We start from the raw sequence: 24,479 nt of genomic DNA on the forward strand, positions 1-24,479 counted from the left end.
TGTGTATGTGTGTGTTTTTGAACTGTGTGCGTGTGTGGGAGGTGGTATTCAATGTCGGCAGCTGGAAGTACTCAGAGCTAGTGATCCTGCTGCAAACAGAGAGAGAGAGATAGAGAGAACGAGAGAGAGAGAGAGAGCGAGAGAGATTGAAAGCAAGGAGATGCCTGCACAAAAAAGAGAGGCTAAGAGAGGTACCAGCACAGACTCCATCTTTACAGGGGCTGAGCTCTTGCAGAGTGAAAGCCCCTATAGAAAGAAAGCAGGGCTCTCTCAACTCTACACACACACACACACTCACACACACTTCTGCAACCGACCACCAAGGCCAGCAGGAGTGCACAGCAGTGCTCCTTAGGAAGGCCTTGTTTGGACTCGCAGCTATGTGCAAAGAATAATAAGAAGCACGACAATGTTGGTCCAGACACGAAACCTCTTATGAGTACACACACACACGGTCTCCCTCGTCTCTTGGACAGATGCTCCCTTTGTGTTAGATTGTACATGAAAGAGGATTAGGCATACCTATGTTATGGTCACTTTCGAGACTCCCACCCCGGGATGTCCAAACATCCTCGGATAAAAAGATCTTGCGGTTTGGAAACGTCACCGCAGGTATTTTACCCCAGCTCCTCTTGGAAGTTATTCAACTTCATATCTGTTTCAGACATCCCATTCTTCTCCTTTTGACTCAAAGGTAATCAAGGGGAACCAAGTCGCTCGGCTTGGCATCGCCACGCTTGCGATTTTCACAGCGAGATGTCCAAAATTATGGCGCACAGCTGATCTTGTATATTGAAGCTGTTCGTCACGTTCGAGACTCCCCAGGCCGAGCCACATGTTTGAAAGTTTCAAAGATAACAGTGAAATGAAATGAACAGGTGTCTCCGGCAATGTTTTTCATGGAACTATTATTATTAGCCTCCTCGTCTTACAGTCACGTAAAAACAGGTTAGTCCGGCTGTTAGAATTTTAACTTTTCATTGAATACCAATCTTCTACATCACTGTAATGGACACCTGTATTTTGCAAGGAGTTCATACACTCCTGTGCTTTGTGCTCAGGCACAGGCGCCCCCCCAGGCGGAGGCCAGGCCAATACAGTATAGAGACAAAGATGCAACATTGTAAGGAAAAGTTATTTCTTAGTCAAATGTGCCAGGTAAATTGCAAGCCTTCATAGAATAAAATCTATAAAATCCAGTCAATTTTGAAGGTTCCTTTATATTATATTGGAAAAAAAAGAGCTAAATGTCAATTACGACTTGTTGAGTTGTAGACTGAGCCAGAGGAAAATCGCACCACCGCGAGTGGCTGTGAGAGCACTCAGTCAATGGACTTCCTCCATTTCATATGGTGTTCCAATCAAAGTCCATTGACCTGACGGGCTCGCGAGAAATTATCCCAGCGGCTCTACATATGACTCAATCAGTATGGCGGATAGCTTTGTGATGAGCTATACGTCTCAGCCAAATCACCCCCTGGCGACCGCATCAACACGTGGACCGCCCGCCTTCCCTTGGAGCACAAGGTGAAGAGCGATCATGAAATCAGGGACCTGTTGTTTCTAGAGTGTCCTTTGGAATGATGAACGCACTCCATTGCTTGGCTCCTACTCTTGAGGTACAAGAGATTGTGTTGTTCAATGACAACGATATTACAATATCTTCACAATGAGCGCCACAGATGACTCAAATGGATATTTACGTGGATTCTTTGTAAACTTTCACAGTCGTTAGGTTGTTATATTTCTATGTTCAAAGTCTTACTTTTGGCAGAAACAAAAGAGAAATAAATTTGAATTTCTCTTCTGGTTTGGAAAACAGACATGATGATAAATCAAAATTGTAATGAAATGACAATACAGAGAATATTTGTGAGGTAAAATCCACAAACCTTACTTAAATGATGTAAATTACAATACAACTTTGCGTTTACATTAGAACAAACTAAATTGAAGACTGTCAGCAAATTTAGCTACCAGAAATTACCTAGATTAAACTGCAATTCGAACTTGGTTCTCTGAACGTAAACAGTCGTAAAAACGACTTTTGTGTCACATCGTAGGTCCTCACCATGCACTATAAGTCATTTGAATAGATACTTTTAGTCGTCAATGGTGTATTATAAAATGAAAAAAGATTGAGGGTCCCACTTCGACGTAGTGCCAGTTGAATGCCCATGCATTGCATAACGTTGAATGATTATTGGACGCCACCACATCAGGCGCAGCCTCATCTGCAACTGCGGGGCTGGAGCACACCAATCACGCATGAGAGACATGCCAGAGGACACCCGATACGTCGTGGAAGCCGATGTGGATGGATTTACTCGCGTAGAAGCCAAACAGGCCCAAAGCAGCCGCAGCTTTGAGCCCCCGAGTAGTTTGACATCTAAAGGCCCAACCTCTCCTCTTGTAATTGAAAGTGCACTCACCGGCAGAGCAGCGGCGATGTGTATATGTCTGTCTTGCTTGAGAGCGTCTCCCAGAGGGTGTCTACGGGGGCGTTTCATTTTAAAGTTGCTATCTGTCACATGAGCAAACTAATCAGGGAGACGGATGAAAGGTAGGGGGTGGGATGCGATGGGATCAGTTCCTCAGTGATGGCTTCCTCTGATGGCTGGGTGACCTCTCACCTTTGCTGTAGCATTCTGGGTAAGGGCTAAGCCATGTGTGATGATGAAACTGGAGTGCTCCCTCCCGGGTTTGTGATGACATACATCACTTATCTACTTGTACGTAAATAGTCGTCATGTAGAGATTCATGGAAATTTACAAAGAACTGTTTTCATATTCTTTGACTTCTCTTTGTTTTTTAATCACCAATCATTGATTTTGGTTAAATTTAGGTGTACTGATGTTGACAGTTGATCATCATTAGGCCGTATAAAGTTCTGAATTTCATACTTGCTATTCTTGGCGAATCAATAGGAATCAAAAAGGCAAAGCACGACTCGGGTGATGAAAAGGAGACAAAAAAAATGGGAGAAAAAAGTTGGGTATGCTTTCAACCTTGATTTTACTAACTTGAATGCAGGCAATTTCATTTGTATTCTTTTTATTCTTGCCCCACATTCTTCTCACAAAATCCATCACTTGAAAAAAGTTTCCCAATAAAATTACCGAATTAAGTTAATCAATTGAACCCTTAAGAAAGTGAGTCTTAACATTTTAGTTTGCATATTCAGTGATTTGTTTACGATGTTTTTTATTAAAACATTTTAGCAATCTAAATGATTCTTATGTATGATCAAAAGTGTCGACACAAACCGCAATTCCCTCTTTCATTGAAAATAGACGTCAGCAACAGCAACAGTAGCAGACAACAACTATATTTACTTGTATCGTGTTGCGGCAAGTCCCGCTTGAAAACAAACTCTTTGTACATTTTGGATAAGGTGTCTGTGTCGAAGAGCAAACAACAACAGCAACTGTCTGGGTCACCAAGTTCAGCAATTTGATCACAGCAGCATCCCTCCACCACCAGCGGCTGGATGAAGCTCTGTGGCAACTCACTGGTAAAAAAAAAAAAAAGAAAGAAAAGTTAAAAGAAGTCCACCACCCCGCAGAGCACAAAGCAAATTTCCACTGGCTTTCTTCTCAGTGTGGATGCAGTGTGAATTTAAAGCTCAGTGGGCTGTTTATGCCTTATTAATTGTTTCTCAGTGATTGTCAAAGCCTGAGCCGCCGTTAACTACCTCATAAAACATCCACATGCAACATCTGGGGACGTCAATCTACACAAAACTATGAAAAATACTTTCAGTCCATTCAAAAGGTTTGTTCTTTTGGCACAAGTACCCCGGCAGCTGCTCGGCTCCCCTCACTCGTGTCGGCGCATGTCCGCCGTCAGGGACCTGTGCCAAAAAACACCATTGTGTTCAATTATATGACCCTAATTATGTCTGATACACTTGAACATATTTGGAATTAAATAGAAGGCAGACTGAAGGCATTTTCTTTTACGTGTTCACGGCAAATTGGCCAATATGTTGGCTGAAAGTAGATTCATCTTTAGACCAGCTGGAAGCAGGTCAAAGTTGTGGCGCAACTGTGAATTTGGGGAATTCTGTTGCGGTTCTGACAGATATTGTACTCTGCAGATGTGTGGTGCATCAAGTTGGGTTCATTCCCAAAATCCATTTCTAACATTTCCAAAATGTTAACTCCCACAATTTACTAGTGCAGTGTGAGTTAGAACTTAAAAATAAAAAAATACCACCAAATTCAGACGCTGTCACCTCAGCTATAAACACCGATCACCTCTTGTCATATAGCTAAGACAACCTCGTTGCACTTGCTCGCATGTTTTGATGGTTGTCCATGTCACGGCTAGTTCACGTGTTGTTTTGATCCCTGCTGCCGGAGCCCGGTGAGCTCACGCAGACACAGCTGGCTAGGGTGGAGCTGCTATGGGGTGAGGTTGGTGAGTTCTGTAGAGGGGAGGGAGGGGGCGAGCGCAGGGAGTTGAAGGACATGGATCCTTGCCAACACATTTCATACATAGTGCATATCTTACAAGTGCAGCTGAGAATTAGAGATAGGGGACCCTCACCCTACTCTGCCCACCCCACCATCTGCCCGCCTGGGGCTGGGGGCTCTGTGGCTTAGCTTCCACATTAGCAGGCGTGACAGCTCTGCCCTCAATCAACCTCTCATGCACACACACATGAATACACACACACACACCTTCTCCTTTGCTTCTCCTCTCCCCCGCACTATTTTAATGACAGGAGCTGGTTAGTGTGACTTTTTTCCCCCTTAGTGTAAAGGAGAAGCCATTACCGTTCTTCCGAGGAATGACGTTGAATTCTTCTCCTGTCTAATCTGGTGCTCACTCTTGGAAAGGATTGTCGACATAAATGCTGCTAAATAAATGTGTAACAGAGTTTGTCTGAGTGAAGGCTGGATCTAATCTTCGGTAGATGTTCAAGGGGAAAAAAAATAGACAGCTTCACCGGGACTGTTTTCCTTTCATCATTTATCTCCTCCATTTTTGTGCCCCTGTTTCTCCACAGATGTGAACCTCACATCCTGTTCAACGTCCAGCAAAATAAACAGTCAAGCTGGGAATCCCCAGAATCCGTATACTTGGTACATAAAGACAGAACCTCATTCCTCTCAACCTGGTCCGAGGAATTAAAGCTTAAACAGGATACAAGAAAGGAAAAACATGTCTCCCATAAGTCAATGCTTTGGCTCCCCCATAGTGTCTGTCTTTGGGGTTTTGCAAATATTTAACTTATAAATGTCATTGTTAGACTTTTAGTGGAGCTTTTCAGATGTTTCGAGTTCAACTGTTGAGTTTGTTTCAACCAACAGTTTTCCACTAGTTGATGAGAAACAGTGGTGCATTGAAGTTTAAACTTCCCATAAGTTGTACAATTTGGAGTTGAACCAAATTGAAATGTTTGATAGTTTTCATAATTGTAAAATATTATTATAGGTAGTATTAGATGAGTTTTTAATTTTTACGTTACAGTTGTAATGTTATTGTTATTGATTCTACTATGGTTCTATGGACTTGGGGTTGATCAGACTCAAAATAAATAGCTTTTAGTTTTTTTGTGAACAAAACACTTTGCTATTTGATGGACCTGTTTGTGCTATTTGCCAAAAAGTCTCACTGAGTGAAAATATAAACCGCTACATTGTAGAGTTGCAAGTTAGATTCATAAAGTTACAATCAAGATGAAATCATACTTCAAACATACAGTTAATAAAGATATTGTGGTGACAGACTCCGGATCTAATTATACCGAATATAATCGACCTAAATTAGAAATGTTTTGAAAGAAAACCAAATTGAGCTTGGACCATTGTGACCGAACTGATAATGGTTAAAGGTAATCAGAATTCTAAACACGATAACATATTTTAAAGTTATAGATTGTGAATTCTTTGAAAAGTATTACATAAAATTTTAGATTAATTGTGCCCTCTTCCAAAAGAACTCCATGTATTATCATTATAGCTAAGATTCAGAGATGATGGTGCACTTCCATCCTCACCGCCTCCTCCATCACCATCTGGTAGTCTCAAGCCTCTGCCAAGGACAAGGGCAGACTGCAGTGTATCATTCACGCCACTGAGAAGGTGATTGACTGCAATCTGCCATCTTTACAGGACTCCCGAGTCATGCTGGGTATATTGTGACCCTTCCGAACTTCAACTTGCAAATCCCCAAGTCCATCAAGCCCAGAAACTCAGCATTTACCAGCTTGTGCCTTTCATAAAAAGAAAATAGCAAAACGGAATATTGCCGCAACATAAAATTCCGCATTCAGATAATCTTATGCATGAGCACATGAGCGTCAAGTACGATCTTGGAATTACGTTCAACACAAGCGTACGTTGTAAATGATTGCCAGGTGTTAAACTTCGCACCGCCATTCCGGTTTTCCACTATTTCTTTTCACGCTGACGCCTTCCTGCCTCTGTTAGGTTTCAAGAAATCAGGAAATAGCCAAGTCACCTTCGCACCCTCGGTGCCTTTCACACAGAAGAGTGATACAGGAAAATCAAAATCTCTTTTTCCAGGCTGTGTGAAATTCTACTGTTTCACCAGCACAAATTATCTTCACTTCATCTGACAACTTACAAATTCAGAAAGCTACTTTGTATACGAACAACAGGACCAGATTCTTTTGCGGTGTGTAATCACCGTTTGATTCCTGTTTCCAACCATGAGTCAAGACTGCTTTTGACTTGTGTGCGTTTGAGTGAAACTGTAACGGCGGCAGACCGCTGTTCGCTTCCTTCCCAAGTGCTGGTGAAGAAGCCGTAATGGGAGACTGCTGTTCTTTCCTGTTTCCAACCGCGAGTCAAGACCGTGCTTTAAAAAGCACGATTGTCCGCTAACCTGATGAGAAAGGCTTAGTGAAGAACCTTCAAGACACATTACGGCAACTGATATACTCAACGGATTGCGTCTGTTTGCCACAATTTGCGGAATATCTTTTTTTGTGTGTGTTTTTACTTTCCTGTCAAATCACTTTAACAAATAGAAAGGTTTTAGTCGGGGAAAATCTGTAGAAGAATACCCAGCAGTCAACTTCTCAGCTGGTTTTCTGAAGAATTTGGGAGGATGTCAAAGAAAAATACTCTGTAATTAGTTGGAAATGACACAAGTCACTTGAAAAACCTTTGAATGTAGTTGAAATCACTTGTTATTGAAATTACGGCAATTTTTTTATGACATTGTCATTGTAGACCGTCATCATGAATGAGAGTCAATGAATGAGAGTCTCCATTTATTTTTTTATTGTCTCTTGCTGGCTTCGGAATGATCTTTTTAAAAAAGTGGTTTAACCGCTTTGCTGTTTTTGTTCACACAACAACTAGCACAAAATGGAAATGTTTGAAAACACAACTAACATAATGGATCACAAATTATGCATTCAAGTTTTTATCTTAAGGTGTGTATTGCAAGATGATACATATAATTAAACGTTTTAATCAAGGAGAGCGCTATATTGAGTTTGATCTCTGGATGGGTTATTGGAAGAGGGAGGGGTGGTGGGGGCAGAGTTAGCACATAGCACCATGATTATCCTTGCTTCACTAGAGCTGTCACTCATCCTACAAAATCTCCTCTTGCTCCAGCCGCCATCAAGAAAGAACAATGAGTTGAAGTCACCCCAGATTTATAATTAGTCTCATGTCGACTCCTATTGACCACTCTGTGATTAAACTATTACCTAAGTGTGATTGAGCGATTGAGTTATAATCTTGAATAAGACGGAACCGGTTATGGATTCTAATGATGAGCTCATCACTTGCGTAGTGGCTGATATGACGGGTTGGTTTTATTTTGGTTGCGGCCTTCACTAAAAAAAATCTCTTAAACCAAGGGAATGAAGATGCATGACAAACTGTATGCTCATGTATGCAAATGCTTTCAAGCGTGCGCCTGCATTCTCTTGACAAGTGCAGCTTCTGGCATGATACACACATACAAGGCATAGACACTTCCTTTCACACATGCACTTGCAAACAAATGCATCTGCCCACCTGCCCACCCAGCACTCCTCCACCTCACACATAAACAGCCTGGCATCTGTCACATGGGGTAGTGGGAGTGCGCTTGGAGGGGAGTCTCTCGCTCACACCCGCAAAAACATCCGGACACACCGACACCATCTTGCTGTCTGCACCCGGAGTCCCCTTTTGACCTTTTGACAGGTACACGAAGCATCTCAAAGTGAGAAGGGGAGGCCAAGTCAGAAATGCACCTTAACCGTAGGGAGCTGTCCAACTCTTCGGGGCTCTGTGGGGATGGCGTTGCCTCTCCCAGGAAGCCATAACTCTCCTCTCAGGAACTGAGGTGTGTCTGGAGCTTTATCTACATCTGCCTGCAAGAAACGCAAGAGGACAAGAGGTCAGACAAGAACAGGACCACTTATATCATGTTTTATGTATGATGTTTGGCATGTGTTTGAACACTCGCATGTGTCTCAAAGTGATGCAAAAAGGGGAGGAAATATAGGCAGGATTGCAGAGGACCTGCACTTCCTTTGTAAGCAAAGACTGTGCGGACATTTAAGTACGTTGCCAAACACATATCGACTGATCAGAGCCGTGCCGAGAAATGTTAGGTTATTCGCTTTTTATAATTATTTTACAGTTATATTTACACAATCATTATCTAATTTTCATTGCGTTTTTATTGAGTAATATATAATTATAATTAATTGATTAATTATAATAATTGAAAAAACTACCATTGAAAGACTTTGCATAGATAAATGCTCCCCTGATTTAAATCATCATTATCATTAAATATGTCGTTAACGGTTAAATAACTATAACATGGCAGCATTTTTCAACATCGTATAACATGGATGTCCTTCAGATGTTTCCCTATCCTATTCCCAATGGTTTCTCAAACTCGCCGCTCAGCCTTCGGCATGTCGAGCGACCCTTGAAATAGCACGCCTAAGGAATATAAACGATCAGCGCACACAAAGTCGAGTTAAAAGCTTTTGGCAGTGATCTTCTGAACTTTTGAAACACTCCCAGGCATATAATTAAAAGGTAGTTTCTAATTTCTTGGAGAGTAATTTAGCACCTCGGCTTCATTGTTAAATCGCGGCTGGCGGCATGTAGCCTGGGGAGATGGATAGAATGGATCAGAAAGGGTTGGACAGTCACTGGGTGATTTTGACAATAGTACAGGGGCTATCATCCATCACTCAAGCGTTCGTATGAAAAGTTTGACAGGTAGAGGTCAAAGCAATGTGGCAGGAGCCAACGGAGATGGATGCCTTTAATTTGGGTAATGAAGAGTTAACCATCTTGGGAGAAGAAGAGGAGCGTTAAATAGGGAGAGCCATCCGCCATTAGAAGAAAGTCTTATTTAATTCCTCAGAGCCTAATGAAAGACATGGGAACACAATCCTTGATTGACAACAAGGCCTTCGCTGTAATTCCCCGCAGACAGTTCACTTAAATTCCCTCCCTTGTTAATCTCAAAAATAATGAATTGCAAAACTAAGGTTAAACGTGGCAGCGTGAATTCATTACCGCTAATATATGAGACCATAAGATGATTTACAGTACGGTCCCCCTCTTTTTTTCATTAACGGCGAACGGATTTGATTGAGTCGAGATTTTGCTCGGCCGTTCATTCTCACCATCAATCTCACCAGCTTGGTCATTGTCCTCCTTTTTATCTGACCTCTCGCTTCCCGAATGGAGAAAAGAATGAAAATATGTAGGTGCAGGCAAGCATTATTATTCCGATTTTTAACGTTTGAACCCGTCTTTATCACGGCCGTTTGAATTATATTCATCCTGAGCTGTCATTCAACTTCATCCCTGACCCTCATCTTATTGTGGTTTGCCTTAATGGCTGCGCCTTTAATACTTTGACCTCTCTACCCGCACACACCTGGAAAGATTCCCTGCAAATTTGTTCCTTTGAGAATCTGGTTGAGTATTAAATAACGGAAAACCAGTGTCACTACGGCAACAGGAGACTTCTTGTAACATAATCCACAAACCTGACAGACATTTGAACTTGACTGTGTTTTCCTTGCTGAGATTTAATAACAATTCATCAAAATAAACTGGAATAAAATAGATTTGGCCATTTTACAACTGTGCCTGCTCTACCTCATTTATGCCCAGAGGATGTTCATGTTAGACACTGTCATGCAATACAATTATCCCTTTCATGTCTTTTTCTGTCTTTATGCATCTGCTCATAAACGAATACACGAGACTGTCGGAGTCTCAAAGCTGAAGCAGAAACTCTGAATGACAAGGAGGTTATGGGATCCTAATGACTTGGTTTTAAAGCTAAAGCATCTGCTAATTGGGGTGATGTGTCCATCCTATGCCCCCCCACCCACTCCCACCCCTCCACTCTAAGACGTGTCTTGCTTGCTTGCAGGGATTAGCTATGATTAAGGTACTGGTCTTCCGGGTGCTTTGAGCAAAACAGTCAGATTATTCCGCTATTGGAAAGACAATGACAGCCAAAGATCACTGAGGTCATCATGGTATAGCCGGGAGTTAGTTTGAAGCCGATTATAATTGTCTTGTATGCTTCTGAAAGTTTTCTACATCTATAAAGATATAAATTAAAAAGTATACTGCAGATAGAGCCGCATGTAATATTTATGCAGTCATCTTGTTAGCTAAAAGTAGTTCCAAAAAAATATTGCCTCAGGATGTTTTTCACAATTTCTTGTTAAAAGAAAGACGAGGCGCTTCATATAGAAAATACAATTAGGGTGAGTAGAATCATTATGTTGGTGCTAGCAAAAAATTTAGTCCACTATCATAGACTGTAATGACTCCCTTCGATTAACAAGATGCTAATTACGTGTTGCTTCCATCCGAGGTTTATGTGAAATCTAATATTGTATCACCGATGTGTGTTTCGATAGGAGGAACAAGTCGCAACACAAACTGATCAAAAGTGCTGAGGCTTGTTCTCTTTTCCTTGTTAGGCCTTGTCGGTTTCACAAGAGCTTCTCATGTATTTTCATTTGCCAACAACGCTGAGTTTGAAGGGTGGCGGAGAAAAAAAAAAAAGAAAGTGCACCTTGTTAAAGTGAATCGTCATGTATGCGTGACAGACACTTGTAATGAGATTAGTATCGCTGCACAAATGTTGGAAATAAAGACGAGGTAATCCGCCCGGCGCTTACTTGACTGTGTTTATCTTTTTTATGTTTATTTCTCTTCACTTCTTTATTTAAAAAAAAAAATATTTTGATTGACAGAACTAAAAAAAAAAAAAATCATACTTTCAAACCTACCTTGCTCATAGGAAGACAAAAAAAAAATATTGATCTTTGACATGCAAACATCAAAGCCATCTGAAGGAAGCACGAAACTCTGCGACACCCACGTCAGGAAGTGTGATTGCGATGACACATTACCTTCCATTATTGATCCCTAGTTGTTAAATGCTCTGCCATGCACACATCTTAGCCTCACACTATCCCCCAGTCTCCTCCACTGACCTTTACTGCGAGCTCACAGATAGCGTTAGGCTCGTTCAGAGGATATGGAGGATTTAGCAACAACAAAAAAAAGGGCACATTTATGAAAGTCTTTCTTGAAGCCTGTCGAATATTTCAAGAGGAGACGTGAAGGAAAGGGCAAGAGAGTCAGTTCATAGAAAGAAAAAATAGTGTGCATTTGTAATTTTGTGGCTATAAATAAGAAAAATGGGATGGATGGACTTCTTTTTGCTATTTTACTAAATTTTCTTGAACGGCTACAGGAAAGTTTTTTTTTTTTTAATGCTCTGAACTATTCAACTCCTTACTTCCTTAACATCAAGGAATACTTTTATTGCTTTGGCCTTGGCATGAAAGCAGATACTTTTCAGTAAATAATCAGTGATAGTCGCCACCTCCCCCTCCCTCCAGAAAATGGATACAAATTTGCAAATGGGTACATTTGGGAATGCAAGGGTTGAATGTCGTCCTTCTTTAGACAACAAACTTAGCCAGGCATTCTTGTAAAATGGTGTGCGACCACCTCGTCGACTCCTGGTGACTGTTTTCATTCTGACCCACATGAGTATGATGATGTTTACAAACTTGCTCCGTGTTTACGTGCCGCGCTGCTGGAATGATTGTCCTTTACATCTTTCCATTCCTCAACGGCATAGAGCCTTTGAGGGTGAGACTAATTCCTCCTTGGTTTTAGGTGGTTATTTGTCACCATGTGGTTTGAGGAATTGATTTTCCTCCTCACACTACGTTGATGAAACCCCTCCAGGGGAGTCCTCTGGGAATTCATCTCACGCTGATAACTTTGAGCTATCTTATCTGGTCACTGTTCAAACATGACTGAATGCTCAGATTCGCTTCAAGTGTTTGTCTCTTTGTGAGTCGGTTTCGTCTTGTTTTTGTTTTGGAGGGTAAAGCCTGATAAATGCGCCAGATTTGCACGACTGTGTTACAACTTGAAGAAATGTCTGACTATTATTTTGCAAGCTTTATCGTTGCTTCGAGGTTTTTCATTTTAATTAAAAATATATTGAGCATAATCGGAATGAGTGGATTCCAAAACAATACTTTAGTTCAGGATGTATATCATAAATGGTGTATCAAGAATACTATTGCATAGTCATATTTAGTAAATGAGAGGTCTTGATCTTACATTTACTTTTCTCAAACCTGCAGGTTGTGTCCGGTATATTTTATTGACTATCAGGTATCTAACCTTCTGTCGTTTTCATGGAAGATTAAAAAAAAAAAGGTTAACAGGAATCCAATTTGCACAATCATAAACAGAACTCTCCTCCCTCCCATTTTGCAAACACGTTAAAAGTTCACCTTAACCTTAAATACAATCCCTGATTTGAATTTAGGTTCACCCCAGCGGCTCATAATGAAGAGGTCCACAGGGCATGGATTCTCAATTTGTCATGCTGCTTTGAACTGTCACTATTCTTAGGATGGTGCAAAGATCATAAACCAGTAAAACTTCAGAGCACAGGATGCGGCTGAGGGTGACTAAGCACAGCCGAGGCCCCCCCACCGCTTCTCCTTGCTAGTCACCGCACACACCGACCGACCGGCCTGCAGTCAACAATATCTTATCTCGGGAAAGGGGCAAGTCTGAGCTAGCCAGCAGGAAAGCAAACGCACGTGGCCCTGTGTTTCTTGTTAGAGCTTAGTTGTGAAATATGGTAAACAAATCCATTGCAAATCATGTTTTACTTTGAATTCATAATAATAAGGACACCCAGTAGAGAGAACGCAGGATTCCACGAAATATCTATTTGGCAAAAACAATTTAAGATGAGTGAATGTGTCTGTGTGTGTATTTTTTTATTATATATTTTTATATATTTGTTTCCCTTTGAATTACATATAAGCTCAGCAACTATTCACTGCAATTTGTGCAATTACACTTTGAATGAGCGATCCTTCATTAACATGTAAATTATCTTCTTGTAGACTGACACACATTTTATAGACTTGCAAATGAAACTTTTCTTCATCCCCCACCCGCCAATTGTGTCCTCCAGTGTGCAAAAGAACACAAAACTGGACCGGCAGCCACACGATCCATCAGCATTAGTCGCACACGGTCTCCAGACTAAACACACTCTCATTACGAGGCCTGCAAAGTGCCTGGAGGGCTCTTCCTCTGCTAGTTTATTAACACAAGACACAATGTACAATACAACCTGAGGAGTACTGGACTCGGATGGTAAACAACATTTCCATGTCGCCAGCGGTGCTGCTATATAATTAAAGAATTGAAATGGTCTGGGATGACGCGGCGATATGATTACTAGGGAACATGTACAGTGTTAGCTGCAAGATGATGTCATCCTGTTCTGACCACTGTGCTTTCTTGGCTTTGTGGCTTTAGCAGCAGAAAAATACAGGAAATATTTATCATGCTTTCTTACAGAGCAGTCAAACACTTGTCGCCTTTATAGAGAGACTGGACTTTAAGTGTTATATTCAGTCTCTTTATTTAGCTAAAGATTCACTTGAGTGCCATAATATTTATGTTGGATTTTCTCATGGGTAGTAGTTTAGGATATGCTAGAGTTATGGTGCTACCTAAATATAGGAAAACAAAGAAAACGTATGTAAAGAAGCTAAATTTTCCTGGTAGGGATCCAATTGGGGCGATTGTGTCTGCTTCTTAGTCAAGATGTTCTGGGTTTGATTTTTTTTGACCAAATGTAGATGGTCCATTCTAACTTCTTCTTCTGTCATTGCTTCCGTCACTGATCCATCTGTCCGTCCATCGTTTGTCCTTTGGAAACTGAAAATCGCTCCATCATGTTAGTGTGCCGAAACGGTCCGTTAGACGGACTGAGAGGTCCGTTGGTACTTGACCTAGTTATTGATGCAGACGAACAAAAAAGCACTTCTGTCCGTCCTCAGTCCGTAATATTTTTTTTTTTACTTTTTCATACCTTGTTCTTAGTCCGCAAAATAGCCGTCTATCGTTGCTGTACGAATGTACCATTCCTTAACTGGGACAGGATACCTACCTCTAGAAATAACATTTTGATGCGAGTGGCGCTTCCTACGCTGGAGCTGACTACCGAGCAGGGCGAATGCAAAGAAGCTTTGTCGCGAGTCGTTTATTCTTATTGGCTGTCTGCGACACTTGCATTCCGGCACAGTGTTCAAGCATCAACTGTTTACATTCACGACAAGCTACTCTACTCTCAAGTATCTGCTAAGCATCAGGCTTTTGAGACACAGAGGCCACATCAAGGAGGTCAACAAAGAACCTGACACCTGGGAGAACCATTTGCATTGAATCACTGATGCAAAACGCTAAGAGTGAGGAGTTGGGGGTCGGTGAAGGGAGGATTAAAAATGGCCCAAAGGCTGCAAACACACAAGTGGTGGAACAACAAGTTCCCCAACTGTTCCTCATTTGTATTATCTGCAAAAAATGGGAGCAAGGGAGACAGCGTGAGGAATGAGATCATAAAGTGACAGGCAGGCAGCGAAGCACTTTTAGTGACATCTCGAAGACACGGGCAGAGGCCGTGGCGACTGACTCGTGAACTTTAAATCATCACATTTATAAGACTAGATTGGGTTCCTGCGAATGTGCTGTACAGGAGAAGCAATTTACCTTCTGCTGCGGTTTAAATTCTGGAACTTGTTACACAAATTCAAACACAAGGCAAGTGCGAAGTGAGTCCACCATGAGAAACGACACTTGACGGTGTGGACAATAAACATTGTAACTTGAGCACACAGGATACCCAAGAATGTGTCTGTCAACTGAAAAGTCAATTTGCGTTTTTATACGCTACCTCCCCTGCCTCTGTACCCCCACTCGCCCATTGTGAGGCCATCAGATAGTGGCTTCCAGAAGTCCACACCTGTCTCAGGGCTATGTAGAGGAGACGGATCCATGCATTTTGAACATCAGATAGCCTCCAGCCAGGGTTAGTATTGATCTAACGCTTCACTGGCCCTTTGTGAGTGCACCAGCTGCTTTCAGGGGGCTTTAAGATAAGCAATGCAAAGAGAATTGTTTTGCTTTTTCCCCCTCCTTTCCCTAAAACCCTCTTTCAATGCTTCTACATGAAAACCATCACTTAATTCAACACTCCATCGCTCTAGAATAAAAAGTCCTCTCCCTTGACACGAGGCAGCAAATAAGCATTTAAGCGTCAGCCTTGAGGGGGTGCAATGGGAATGGGGTGTAGCAGAAATCACACTTGGAGGACGATTCACTAAGAAAATTATTCCGTACACTGGACTAAAATGTTTTTTTCACATAAATTTTGCCATTTGAATCAGCATTTTGGACACAGGATTTTCTCTGTATATTTTCGTTGGAATGACACCTCACTATTCCTTTCAGTCTGATCGTAGAGGCAGTCAGGTGGGTGAAACAAGAAGGGGGATGGGCTCTGAGGTGGGTGGGGTTGCCTCGCGAGAGGCAGACATGGCGACCAGCCCCTCCCAAAGATGACTCATAGGGGCTGCATGAGCTGACACCACACCTCATTCACAGCCAATAATGAGCCATGCTAATGAGCAGGACAGCCACCCTGCATGCTCATCATTAAGCGGGCTGGTGATCCATGTGTCCAGCCTGGAAGCATCATGAAGAGATAAGGCAAGGGAAGCAATCACAAAAGGTCCTTTACTCATTTTGCCTGATCTTTATCTTTTGGTTATTTAATAAGACTGAATTGAACCAGAACGCCCTTGTAACCATGATTTGAACTACCTTTCTAAAAATAATACATTTATTTATATAGTGCTTTCAGAACAGAATTAGCCCTAACATAGCGCTTTACAAATCATATAACATAAAATAATACAACAGGAAATATCACATTAAATGAAAAATCTAATGCAGCATCATTATGAATCATTGCAGCATTTTCTGTATCCGAGAGGCAGAACTGAAAACGATCTCAGCATCTTTCTGCCATGATGCAGCCCCCCTTCCGTCCATAGGCCACACCCCTCCCTTGCTATGCTCTCGCTGACTACCTTGGTAGAGACACTCCTAAACCCCAGCTGGGGGAAATAAGGTGGCAGGGTGTATGTGGGGGGAGGGTTTCAAAAGGGTAAGTGATTGCCCTCTAGGGGACGAAGCAGAGAGAAAAGAGAGGGGCCCGGTGCTGCTGGCTACAACCCAGGGCCTGCAGACACGGGATGGGGGAAGGGTGGGGTACAAGAGTAGCCACCTAGATGCTGCTCACTCTTGACACAGCAAATGTCAACAGGTCATATGCATACGTATGGGCAAGGCTTCACGATTACATTGATTTTTTTTTTTAATTTTATTATTCTCCCTTCATGTGGGATATGTTTGAAGTATGATCTTTTTCTGAAATGCTGTTACAATTTACCATTGCACACCTTTGAGAAGTTCAGCTTTCATCTCGCCAGTCCAGTTACTATTCTCCCTAAAGTCTTGTAAATTATTAGATTTTACCTTGTTTACCTGGTTTCAATTCATATACGCCGATAACAAAAATTGAGCTACGATAATGCAGATCCAAATTAGAGTCGCCAAACTGTGATACAGTTCTGTGTTTGCATGCTTTAACTCACCACATGTGCATTAATCCATATTTAAATCAAAGCATATACTCACTTGTATTTATTTGACCTATATTCTTTCTTAATTAAAATGTGCAAATACAATGTTACATGCAATACTTTTGGGAAAGAAAAGAAAAACGACCTGGAAAGATACTGTACTACTGACCTACTTCTTTCCCTCTGATACAGACGCGCGCGCACACACACACACAAACAGGAAAAGAAACGTCACCAAAATAGATTAGCTGGGACAATAACACTTGGTTAGATGCATCTTAGGGGAGCTGATATCCAAGATAACAAATAACACTGGGGTTCCGATTTTTTTTTTTTTTTTTCCCGAACTAGCCAGGCGCGTAGACGGGCATTACGCATTCAGCGCATCCAAGCGTCTGCAACAGTGTCCAAGCGCCACCTTCAGTATCCAACCTGAGGGAGAGGAAACAGAAAAAAACACATAATCACATCTCGTTCCTGCACAAACATCTGCATAACCGTTTTATAGATTTACTACAAAATTACTTAAAATAAAAAGGTATTCAACCGCACCCCCAGCCCACAGACGCACTTTTACGCGCTAGGCTGCACGATGGTCATCTCGTCTGTGCCGAAGTGTTGGCCCAGACACAGCGTAGCCCCACCAACCCCCCTCTTCTTCTCCTCCTCCCCCTTCTTCTCCTCCTCCTCCTCCTCCTCCTCCTCACCCCCCACTCCGACGGGGAGGACTAAAAGGGTTAAGAGGAGTCTTGGATGGAGTCTGTTGGGCGGAGTGCAAGCGACTTGATTGGACGGCGCACCATGACGCAACGGCACGAAAAAAGCCGATAACTAGTTAAGAAGGCAGTTTGGAAGTCTGCAAAAAGAGTGCAGAGCTTGAGACGCGCGCGTTTGGACGCTTTAAAAAAGACCGGTGCCCAGACACCAGAGTAAGAGGAAATAGAGAGGAAAAAACAGAGGACGCAGCCGGGGCTGACCAAGTGTTGAGAGACGTTGGGGTGGCACCATGGTGCAACACACCGACAACAGCGAGACGGACGGGAGCATGTCACGGGAGGCGACGGACTCGGAGGAGAGTGAATTTATGGCGTGCAGCCCGGTGGCCATCAACCCGGACTGGTGCAAGACCGCCACGGGCCACATCAAGAGACCCATGAACGCGTTCATGGTGTGGTCCAAGATCGAGCGGAGAAAGATCATGGAGCAATCACCGGACATGCACAACGCCGAGATCTCCAAGCGGCTCGGCAAGCGGTGGAAGATGCTGAAGGACAGCGAGAAGATCCCCTTCATACGGGAGGCGGAGCGGCTCCGGCTCAAACACATGGCCGACTACCCCGACTACAAGTACAGACCCAAGAAGAAACCAAAGCTCGACAGCTCCAAGTCGGCGCCGTCGCCGGAGAAGTGCGGCAAAATGGCAAAGACGCCGAGCAAGAAGTGCAGCAAGATTAAGACCAAGAGCGGTCCCAAGTCCTCGCACGGTTACGCGGACGAGTGCAGCGGGGTGTTCTCGGCTTTCAAGGCGGCCAAAGTGATCAAGAGCGAGCCCAGCGATGAGGAGGAGGACGACGATGACTACGAGGAGGACTACCATATGCACCACCACATGCACCGCCACCACCACCGGGTCGCGGGGATTAAGGAGGAGCGCCTGAGGCCGTACAACGTCGCCAAAGTGCCCGCCAGCCCCACGCTGAGCTCCTCGGCCGAGTCGGAGGGGGCGAGCATGTACGAGGAGCTGCGCGGCTCAGCCACCAGCACCACCGGCACCACCAACAGACTCTTTTACAACATCAAGAACATTTCCAAGCAGAGCACATTGCACGCTGCTTCCCTCTCACCAGCATCCTCCAGGTCGGTCTCCACGTCCTCCTCCTCTTCTTCCTCATCCAGCAGCTCCTCCTCCGGCGAGGACGCGGACGATTTGCTGTTTGACTTTAGTTTGAATTTCGCCTCCAGCGCCTCTGGCTCGGAGCTGGGCAACCCCAATTCAGGGAACCTGTCGTTGTCCCTTGTGGATAAAGATCTGGACTCGTTCAGCGAGGGCAGCCTGGGCTCTCACTTTGAGTTCCCAGACTATTGCACGCCTGAACTCAGTGAGATGATCGCAGGGGACTGGCTGGAGGCCAACTTTTCAGACCTGGTCTTTACATACTGAGTTTAAAAAAGAAAAAGTAATAATTCAGAGGAGAGAAATTCACTGATGCGTTTGTCCTGATCAAGTTGTCCCTAAAGACCCTGCCTCCCTCCTTTTCGGTGGGGAAGGTGGTCCTGTGTTTCAGGACCAAGAGGCAAGGTGAGGTTTGAGATGCTTAAGAAGATGGTAGCAAAAAAAAAAAAAAAACATAAAAGCAAACAAGTCTGCAGACTTTTTTAAAAATTATCTGGCAGCATGACAGGGTTTTCTGGATTTTCCCTGCTGCATAGGGGGGAAAACATGACTTCTATGCATCTTATCCTCTTTTTAGAAAAACTGCAGGGAGATGAAACTTGTGGACTGACTCGAAGCAAATCTGTGAACTGTTCAGGATGTTACTTTATCAGCGAAAAAAAAAAACCCCACACGGTTTCTGTAATTTCTAAATCAAATGTTTTTGTTTTTTGTAACCGGTTCCGTTTACCTCCTCGTTTGGATAAATTTGACAAACCTCAGCAGTGTACACACAACACGTGGAGGAAACATTTTGATACATGACAGACCTCATCTTTTTAAAAGAAAAAGTAAGATAATATTTTCAGGCATATTTTTGTACAGTCAAAAGGGAATGTTCTTACTGTGCTTTCAGTGAGTTTCAGGCACTTCTTCCCTTTATCCTTTTTTGTTTTGTTTTTACGCATGCAAGGGAGTCCTGGTTTTAAGGATTAAGTTAAATTAAAACTTGCATCAAAAATGCCTTGTGATTTTTCAACTAGGTTTTTTTTGTACAGTTGTAGAGCAGATTTGTTGAGTATTTGTAGACAATACAATGGCGTCATGGGGGATACACATACCTCAGAGCTGGAACTAGTTTCAAGATTGTATATGTACTGTAATATAGTAAAAGTTAGGAGTTTATGTATATCATACTCGTGATATGTGGATGGGTCCCGATCGCAGGTGTGAAACTGGATTTTTTATTTTTTTTGGTATTTTTATGGCACATACTGTTTTTTCGCCCCTCTCATTTTTTGTGCAATATAATACTCTTTAAGAAACAGACCATCAACAATTGTAGCAAGTGATGGGAAAATTTGAACAGACTTGTGCACTGTCGACATCCTCTCATGTTATGATGCTGAAGCCTGTCCGGGCAGACAAAGAATAAAAACAAATCAGCTGGAACTGATGCAAAACAAGTTCATATGGCCTGTGGTGTGATAAATACAAACACATTTTTGAATGTTATTGGAAAATATCGGGGTGGGTGAGGGTGGGGGGGGCAAACCAGTTGACGTGACGATTACTTCTGCAAAAGGGCATGTGTGATACCGTGGTGGTCAAAGCAAGCAAAAAAAAAACTACATTCCACACTCCGGTTTCATTAAATGAAACTTTATTTTAAAACTGAAGACTGCCTTCTTTTTTATCATAAACCATAAACCTGTATTTTTTATTTCTTGCACTTAAAAAGCAGTTTATTTTTATGTGAGTCTCATATGAAATCTGTTTGATAAAAAGCAGAACAAATGGTTTTTGGAATATGACTTAATTATATGCCGAGACTTTTTTTGTTTTCCTTGTTGGAAGTTCTGGGCAGTAGTTACTTCACATTCCGAGTGTGAACCTGTCATCTTTTTTGGAATAAATAACAACCTACCACCATAGACTGTCCTTTCAGTTTGTGAATATATGTATATGTACACAACTGTGTTATTTGTTTTGAAAAAGGATGTGTTAACAGTATGAGGCCTAGTTTGTATTTAGGCAGATGCTGTGAGAAGTGGATGGGCTCAAAATAACATGTGATTTCACATTTAATAATAAAAAAAAAGGAACGAAAGAAAAGTGCTTAACTCCAGTCTTGAAACTGATTTACTTCCACAACATGAAAGCGGTTGCTGCACCTTTAAACAATTGAATCGCCCGCTTGCCGACGCTCAGCGACACGATTGGTGGGCTCGCTGGTCCCCTTGGAGACGGAGCTGGAAACAGGAGCCGCTTCCCCCACCCTCTTCCCTCCCCGACCCAGCATGTGGGAGCACTCAGTGTGTCTGGCTTCCATTCAGAAAAGTAGCTCCATGCTCAGCGCTGAGCCGCTTGAGAGATGTGCAAAAAAAGAAAAAAAGCACCACATCTGACATATGTTCACTCTGAGATAAACATTTGCACTTGTTCCAGGCAGATGTCTTCTAATCTATAAAAATGTGTTGTTAAGAACATAATTCCACTGTGGAAATTCAGTCTCGCGATCTGTTAATTCTTAAAAATATCACTGGGGAGTGTCATTTGGAACTAAAGACGATTTAAAACGATTATTCAGTGGACGCCGCACGTGGCATTCAGATAAAATGAATGGCAAAGCGTTGATATGATATTAAATGGAAGGTGGGGGCTGCACTCATAAGAAAAATACACTTAAAATGAAATAAAATAAATACAAATAAAAATGAAAAAAATATCTGTGACTGAGAAAATAGTATATTATATAAAATATGAAAAATATATTACATTTGTGATAATAATGTGGACAGAGATTAAAGAATCAAAATTGGATCTGTGCGAATATACACACGTATATACAAATACACACACATATATATATATATATATATATATATATATATATATATATATATATATATATATATAATATATATTATATATATATATATAATATATATTATATATATATATATATATATATAAAATATATATTATATATATATATATATAAAATATATATTATATTATATATATACACATATATATATAGTATGTAGTATATGTTCCTCTTTAGAGCTCAAAATAAAGATTAGTGACTGTTAAAAGTACCCATACGTCACTTTATGTGCAGAGCCACCCCCCCCACAGTAATGACAAATGTTTGAGATGTTGTCATAGGTATAAGTTGGGTGTAATTAGAAAACATATCTCCTCCAAAAGTGATGTCACAGTACAATGTCAAAGAATGTAAAATGATGAACTTTTAAGTGCTTACGTCTTTGCACATATGCTTCCTCCAGTCTCCTCCGAGGCGTGGCCGAAGAGCTCCGCCTCCAATAGATCATACGAGCCACGCATCTCAGGCTGCTGAGAGATTTGTGTTCATTACGGCAATAGAATCCGATGATTAATATTTCCCATGCATGGCCGCGCAGGTACTGGCCCCCCATTAGGTCGGTTTGCAAATCTGTAATAAAACATTTATCCAGCTATTACTTTAGCTGACCTATTGGTCAAAGTTGCTAATGGGTTCCTGGGCTATTCCCAGCAGAATCTCAACATTGATTTTGTGTTCCTCTGAAATATCTGCTCAGAGCTAATGCCACTGCTACATGTTGAAATGAAATTAGTGACCCGTTGAAATTTCCTTCTATTTCCTGCTTAAATAAATAAAAAGGGTGAATCTGAAATCCTCGAGAGATGCGGCGGTCGATTCATCGGGGGGGGGTGACACGAGTAAGTCATTTTCCATTCCATGAGCTTTTAAATCATTCATCTACATCTTGAAGTCAAAAGCAAATCCCCGACACTTGCACAAAAACCACCAAAAGAACCCAACGTTTAAACATGTTACGACAGGGTCCTCTTTATTATTAAATCTCTTAATAACAAAGCCTGTTATGTATCCCTCGCATCTTCCTAAAGCGCCCCTCCTTCTCCCTGCATGCTGACTCTCATCCGGTGAGCTCAGATGCATTACATCATGGCTGAGCTTATGCCACCGTGCAGTAAGATTCCATGTTGTGTCATCGTTGATCCACATCGGCTCCCCCCGCCTCCCCCAAGAGCTGTCTAATATCGCTATGGGAATACTGCTGGTGCTTTCTTCACGACAATAACAACAGCGCTCACCTAAATTTAAACCTGCTTACTGTCTGTTAATTTACGACTCGGAAGGATTTATTGTACCCGAGCCTGTTGTCTGCCGTGTCTGCTTGACTGACAGCGGTCCCTTCTGTCCGATGAGTTATACAAGCCTCGAAATATCACTTTAATAGTCTAGTCATGAATCCAAATGAGAAAGGCATGAATGTTTAGCCATCGGACCTTCAAAGTGCTCATTCATCCCCTTCACTGAATTTGTCTGTAAAATTGCCACATCTTAGACTCAGTATCCTCTGCTCTAGTCTTGGCCCTGGGGCGACTCCTCCTGCTGCTGTTGATGGCTATCCATTTGGTGTGGATGTGCTGGGAGGCAGAGATGAGCGCATCAGCCCCATCTGCTGCATTGGTATCCACTATCCCTTCACATTTGTGGGACGGGGAGGGGGTGGCCAGGACCCAATTCACCACATGGCGCCTGAGCAGCCTGCGAGATTGAGCATGCACATGTGCACGTACATATTGGAAGGGGGTGAAGAAGGGAAAACTGATGGGGTGGTTGCGGATTGGGGGTAATTTTTTATCGGAATTGGTGGAGTAAAGTAATAGAAAGAAAAGTAGTACCCCCGAATAGAGTCTACCAATAAAATACACAGGAGCTCTATTTCTAAGGTCCTAAAGTTCTTAGCTCTGGGAAAAGCGCCTTATGCACAGTTTATGATGTCACTCGGTAAATCAACTAGTATAATCTCAAACCGTCATTGAGCAACGTCCACCAACGGATGGCTTTCGATTTGGACTTGGTGGGGCAAAGCAGTGGTAGAGTAAATATTGCCGGATTGTGTGATATTGTATGTACACGCAGTGCTCTGTTCCTTTTGTTTTGCTTGTGGCTTACTCACGTTTGCCCACCACTTCACACACATGTCCTGCTTTCACACCTTTTATAGAATTCAATCAGAAATGTTTGCTTTTAGACCCGCTATAAAACGGCTTTGACGTTAACCAAATGGCCAACAAGACACTGTTTCAGCAAAAAACAATATAGACCCTAATGTAGAGAACCTTTTAGTGAGTAAAGCCGTTCTCAATTATTTTTTTTCCCATTTTACAATATTATGAAAATCGTAACCTAGCCCCCCCCCCCTCTCATCGTAAGCCTTATTATTACAAAAGAATACGTTAGAGAATATTGATCCCAAAGGAAATTTACCGTTTTATGTCTATTTAACAAAATGTTTTATGAGTGGAAGAGTGCTTGTCTGTATATGAGCCACCTCTGGATCGTTGATTTAGCGATCAATTTTAAATATGTATGTTGTGCTTATGTTGACAAAAACTAGCCACGTTTGAATCTACGATAATCGACTCCCAAACCAACAAACTGCTCAAAAGTCTCTTCTCAAGCTGCAAGCGAACATTCCCCCATTTCCAATTATTCACGTTGCACTTTCATTATTTAGTAACAAGTAGAGAAGTTTAGAGTAGAT

At 42.1% G+C, this 24,479-nt stretch overlaps 1 protein-coding gene and 1 long non-coding RNA gene across 5 annotated transcripts in view; both read left to right on the forward strand.

Moving 5' to 3' along the window:
- LOC125981307 (uncharacterized) overlaps positions 1-24,479 on the forward strand; it is a 199,236-nt gene that overhangs the window by 90,057 nt on the left and 84,700 nt on the right. The gene's annotated exons all lie outside the window — the stretch shown is intronic.
- sox11a (SRY-box transcription factor 11a) lies at positions 17,836-20,828 on the forward strand. The gene has a single exon (XM_049741276.2). The coding sequence runs from the start codon at positions 18,028-18,030 to the stop codon at positions 19,180-19,182; it is 1,155 nt and encodes a 384-aa protein (XP_049597233.1). The 5' UTR covers positions 17,836-18,027; the 3' UTR covers positions 19,183-20,828.

Source organism: Syngnathus scovelli, chromosome 14 (assembly GCF_024217435.2).
Source record: "Syngnathus scovelli strain Florida chromosome 14, RoL_Ssco_1.2, whole genome shotgun sequence".
NCBI classification, from domain to species: Eukaryota; Metazoa; Chordata; class Actinopteri; order Syngnathiformes; family Syngnathidae; genus Syngnathus; species Syngnathus scovelli.

Bases quoted from the DNA above. Each gene is read 5' to 3' on its own strand.
- sox11a (XM_049741276.2), top strand. From the start codon at position 18,028: ATGGTGCAACACACCGACAACAGCGAGACGGACGGGAGCATGTCACGG.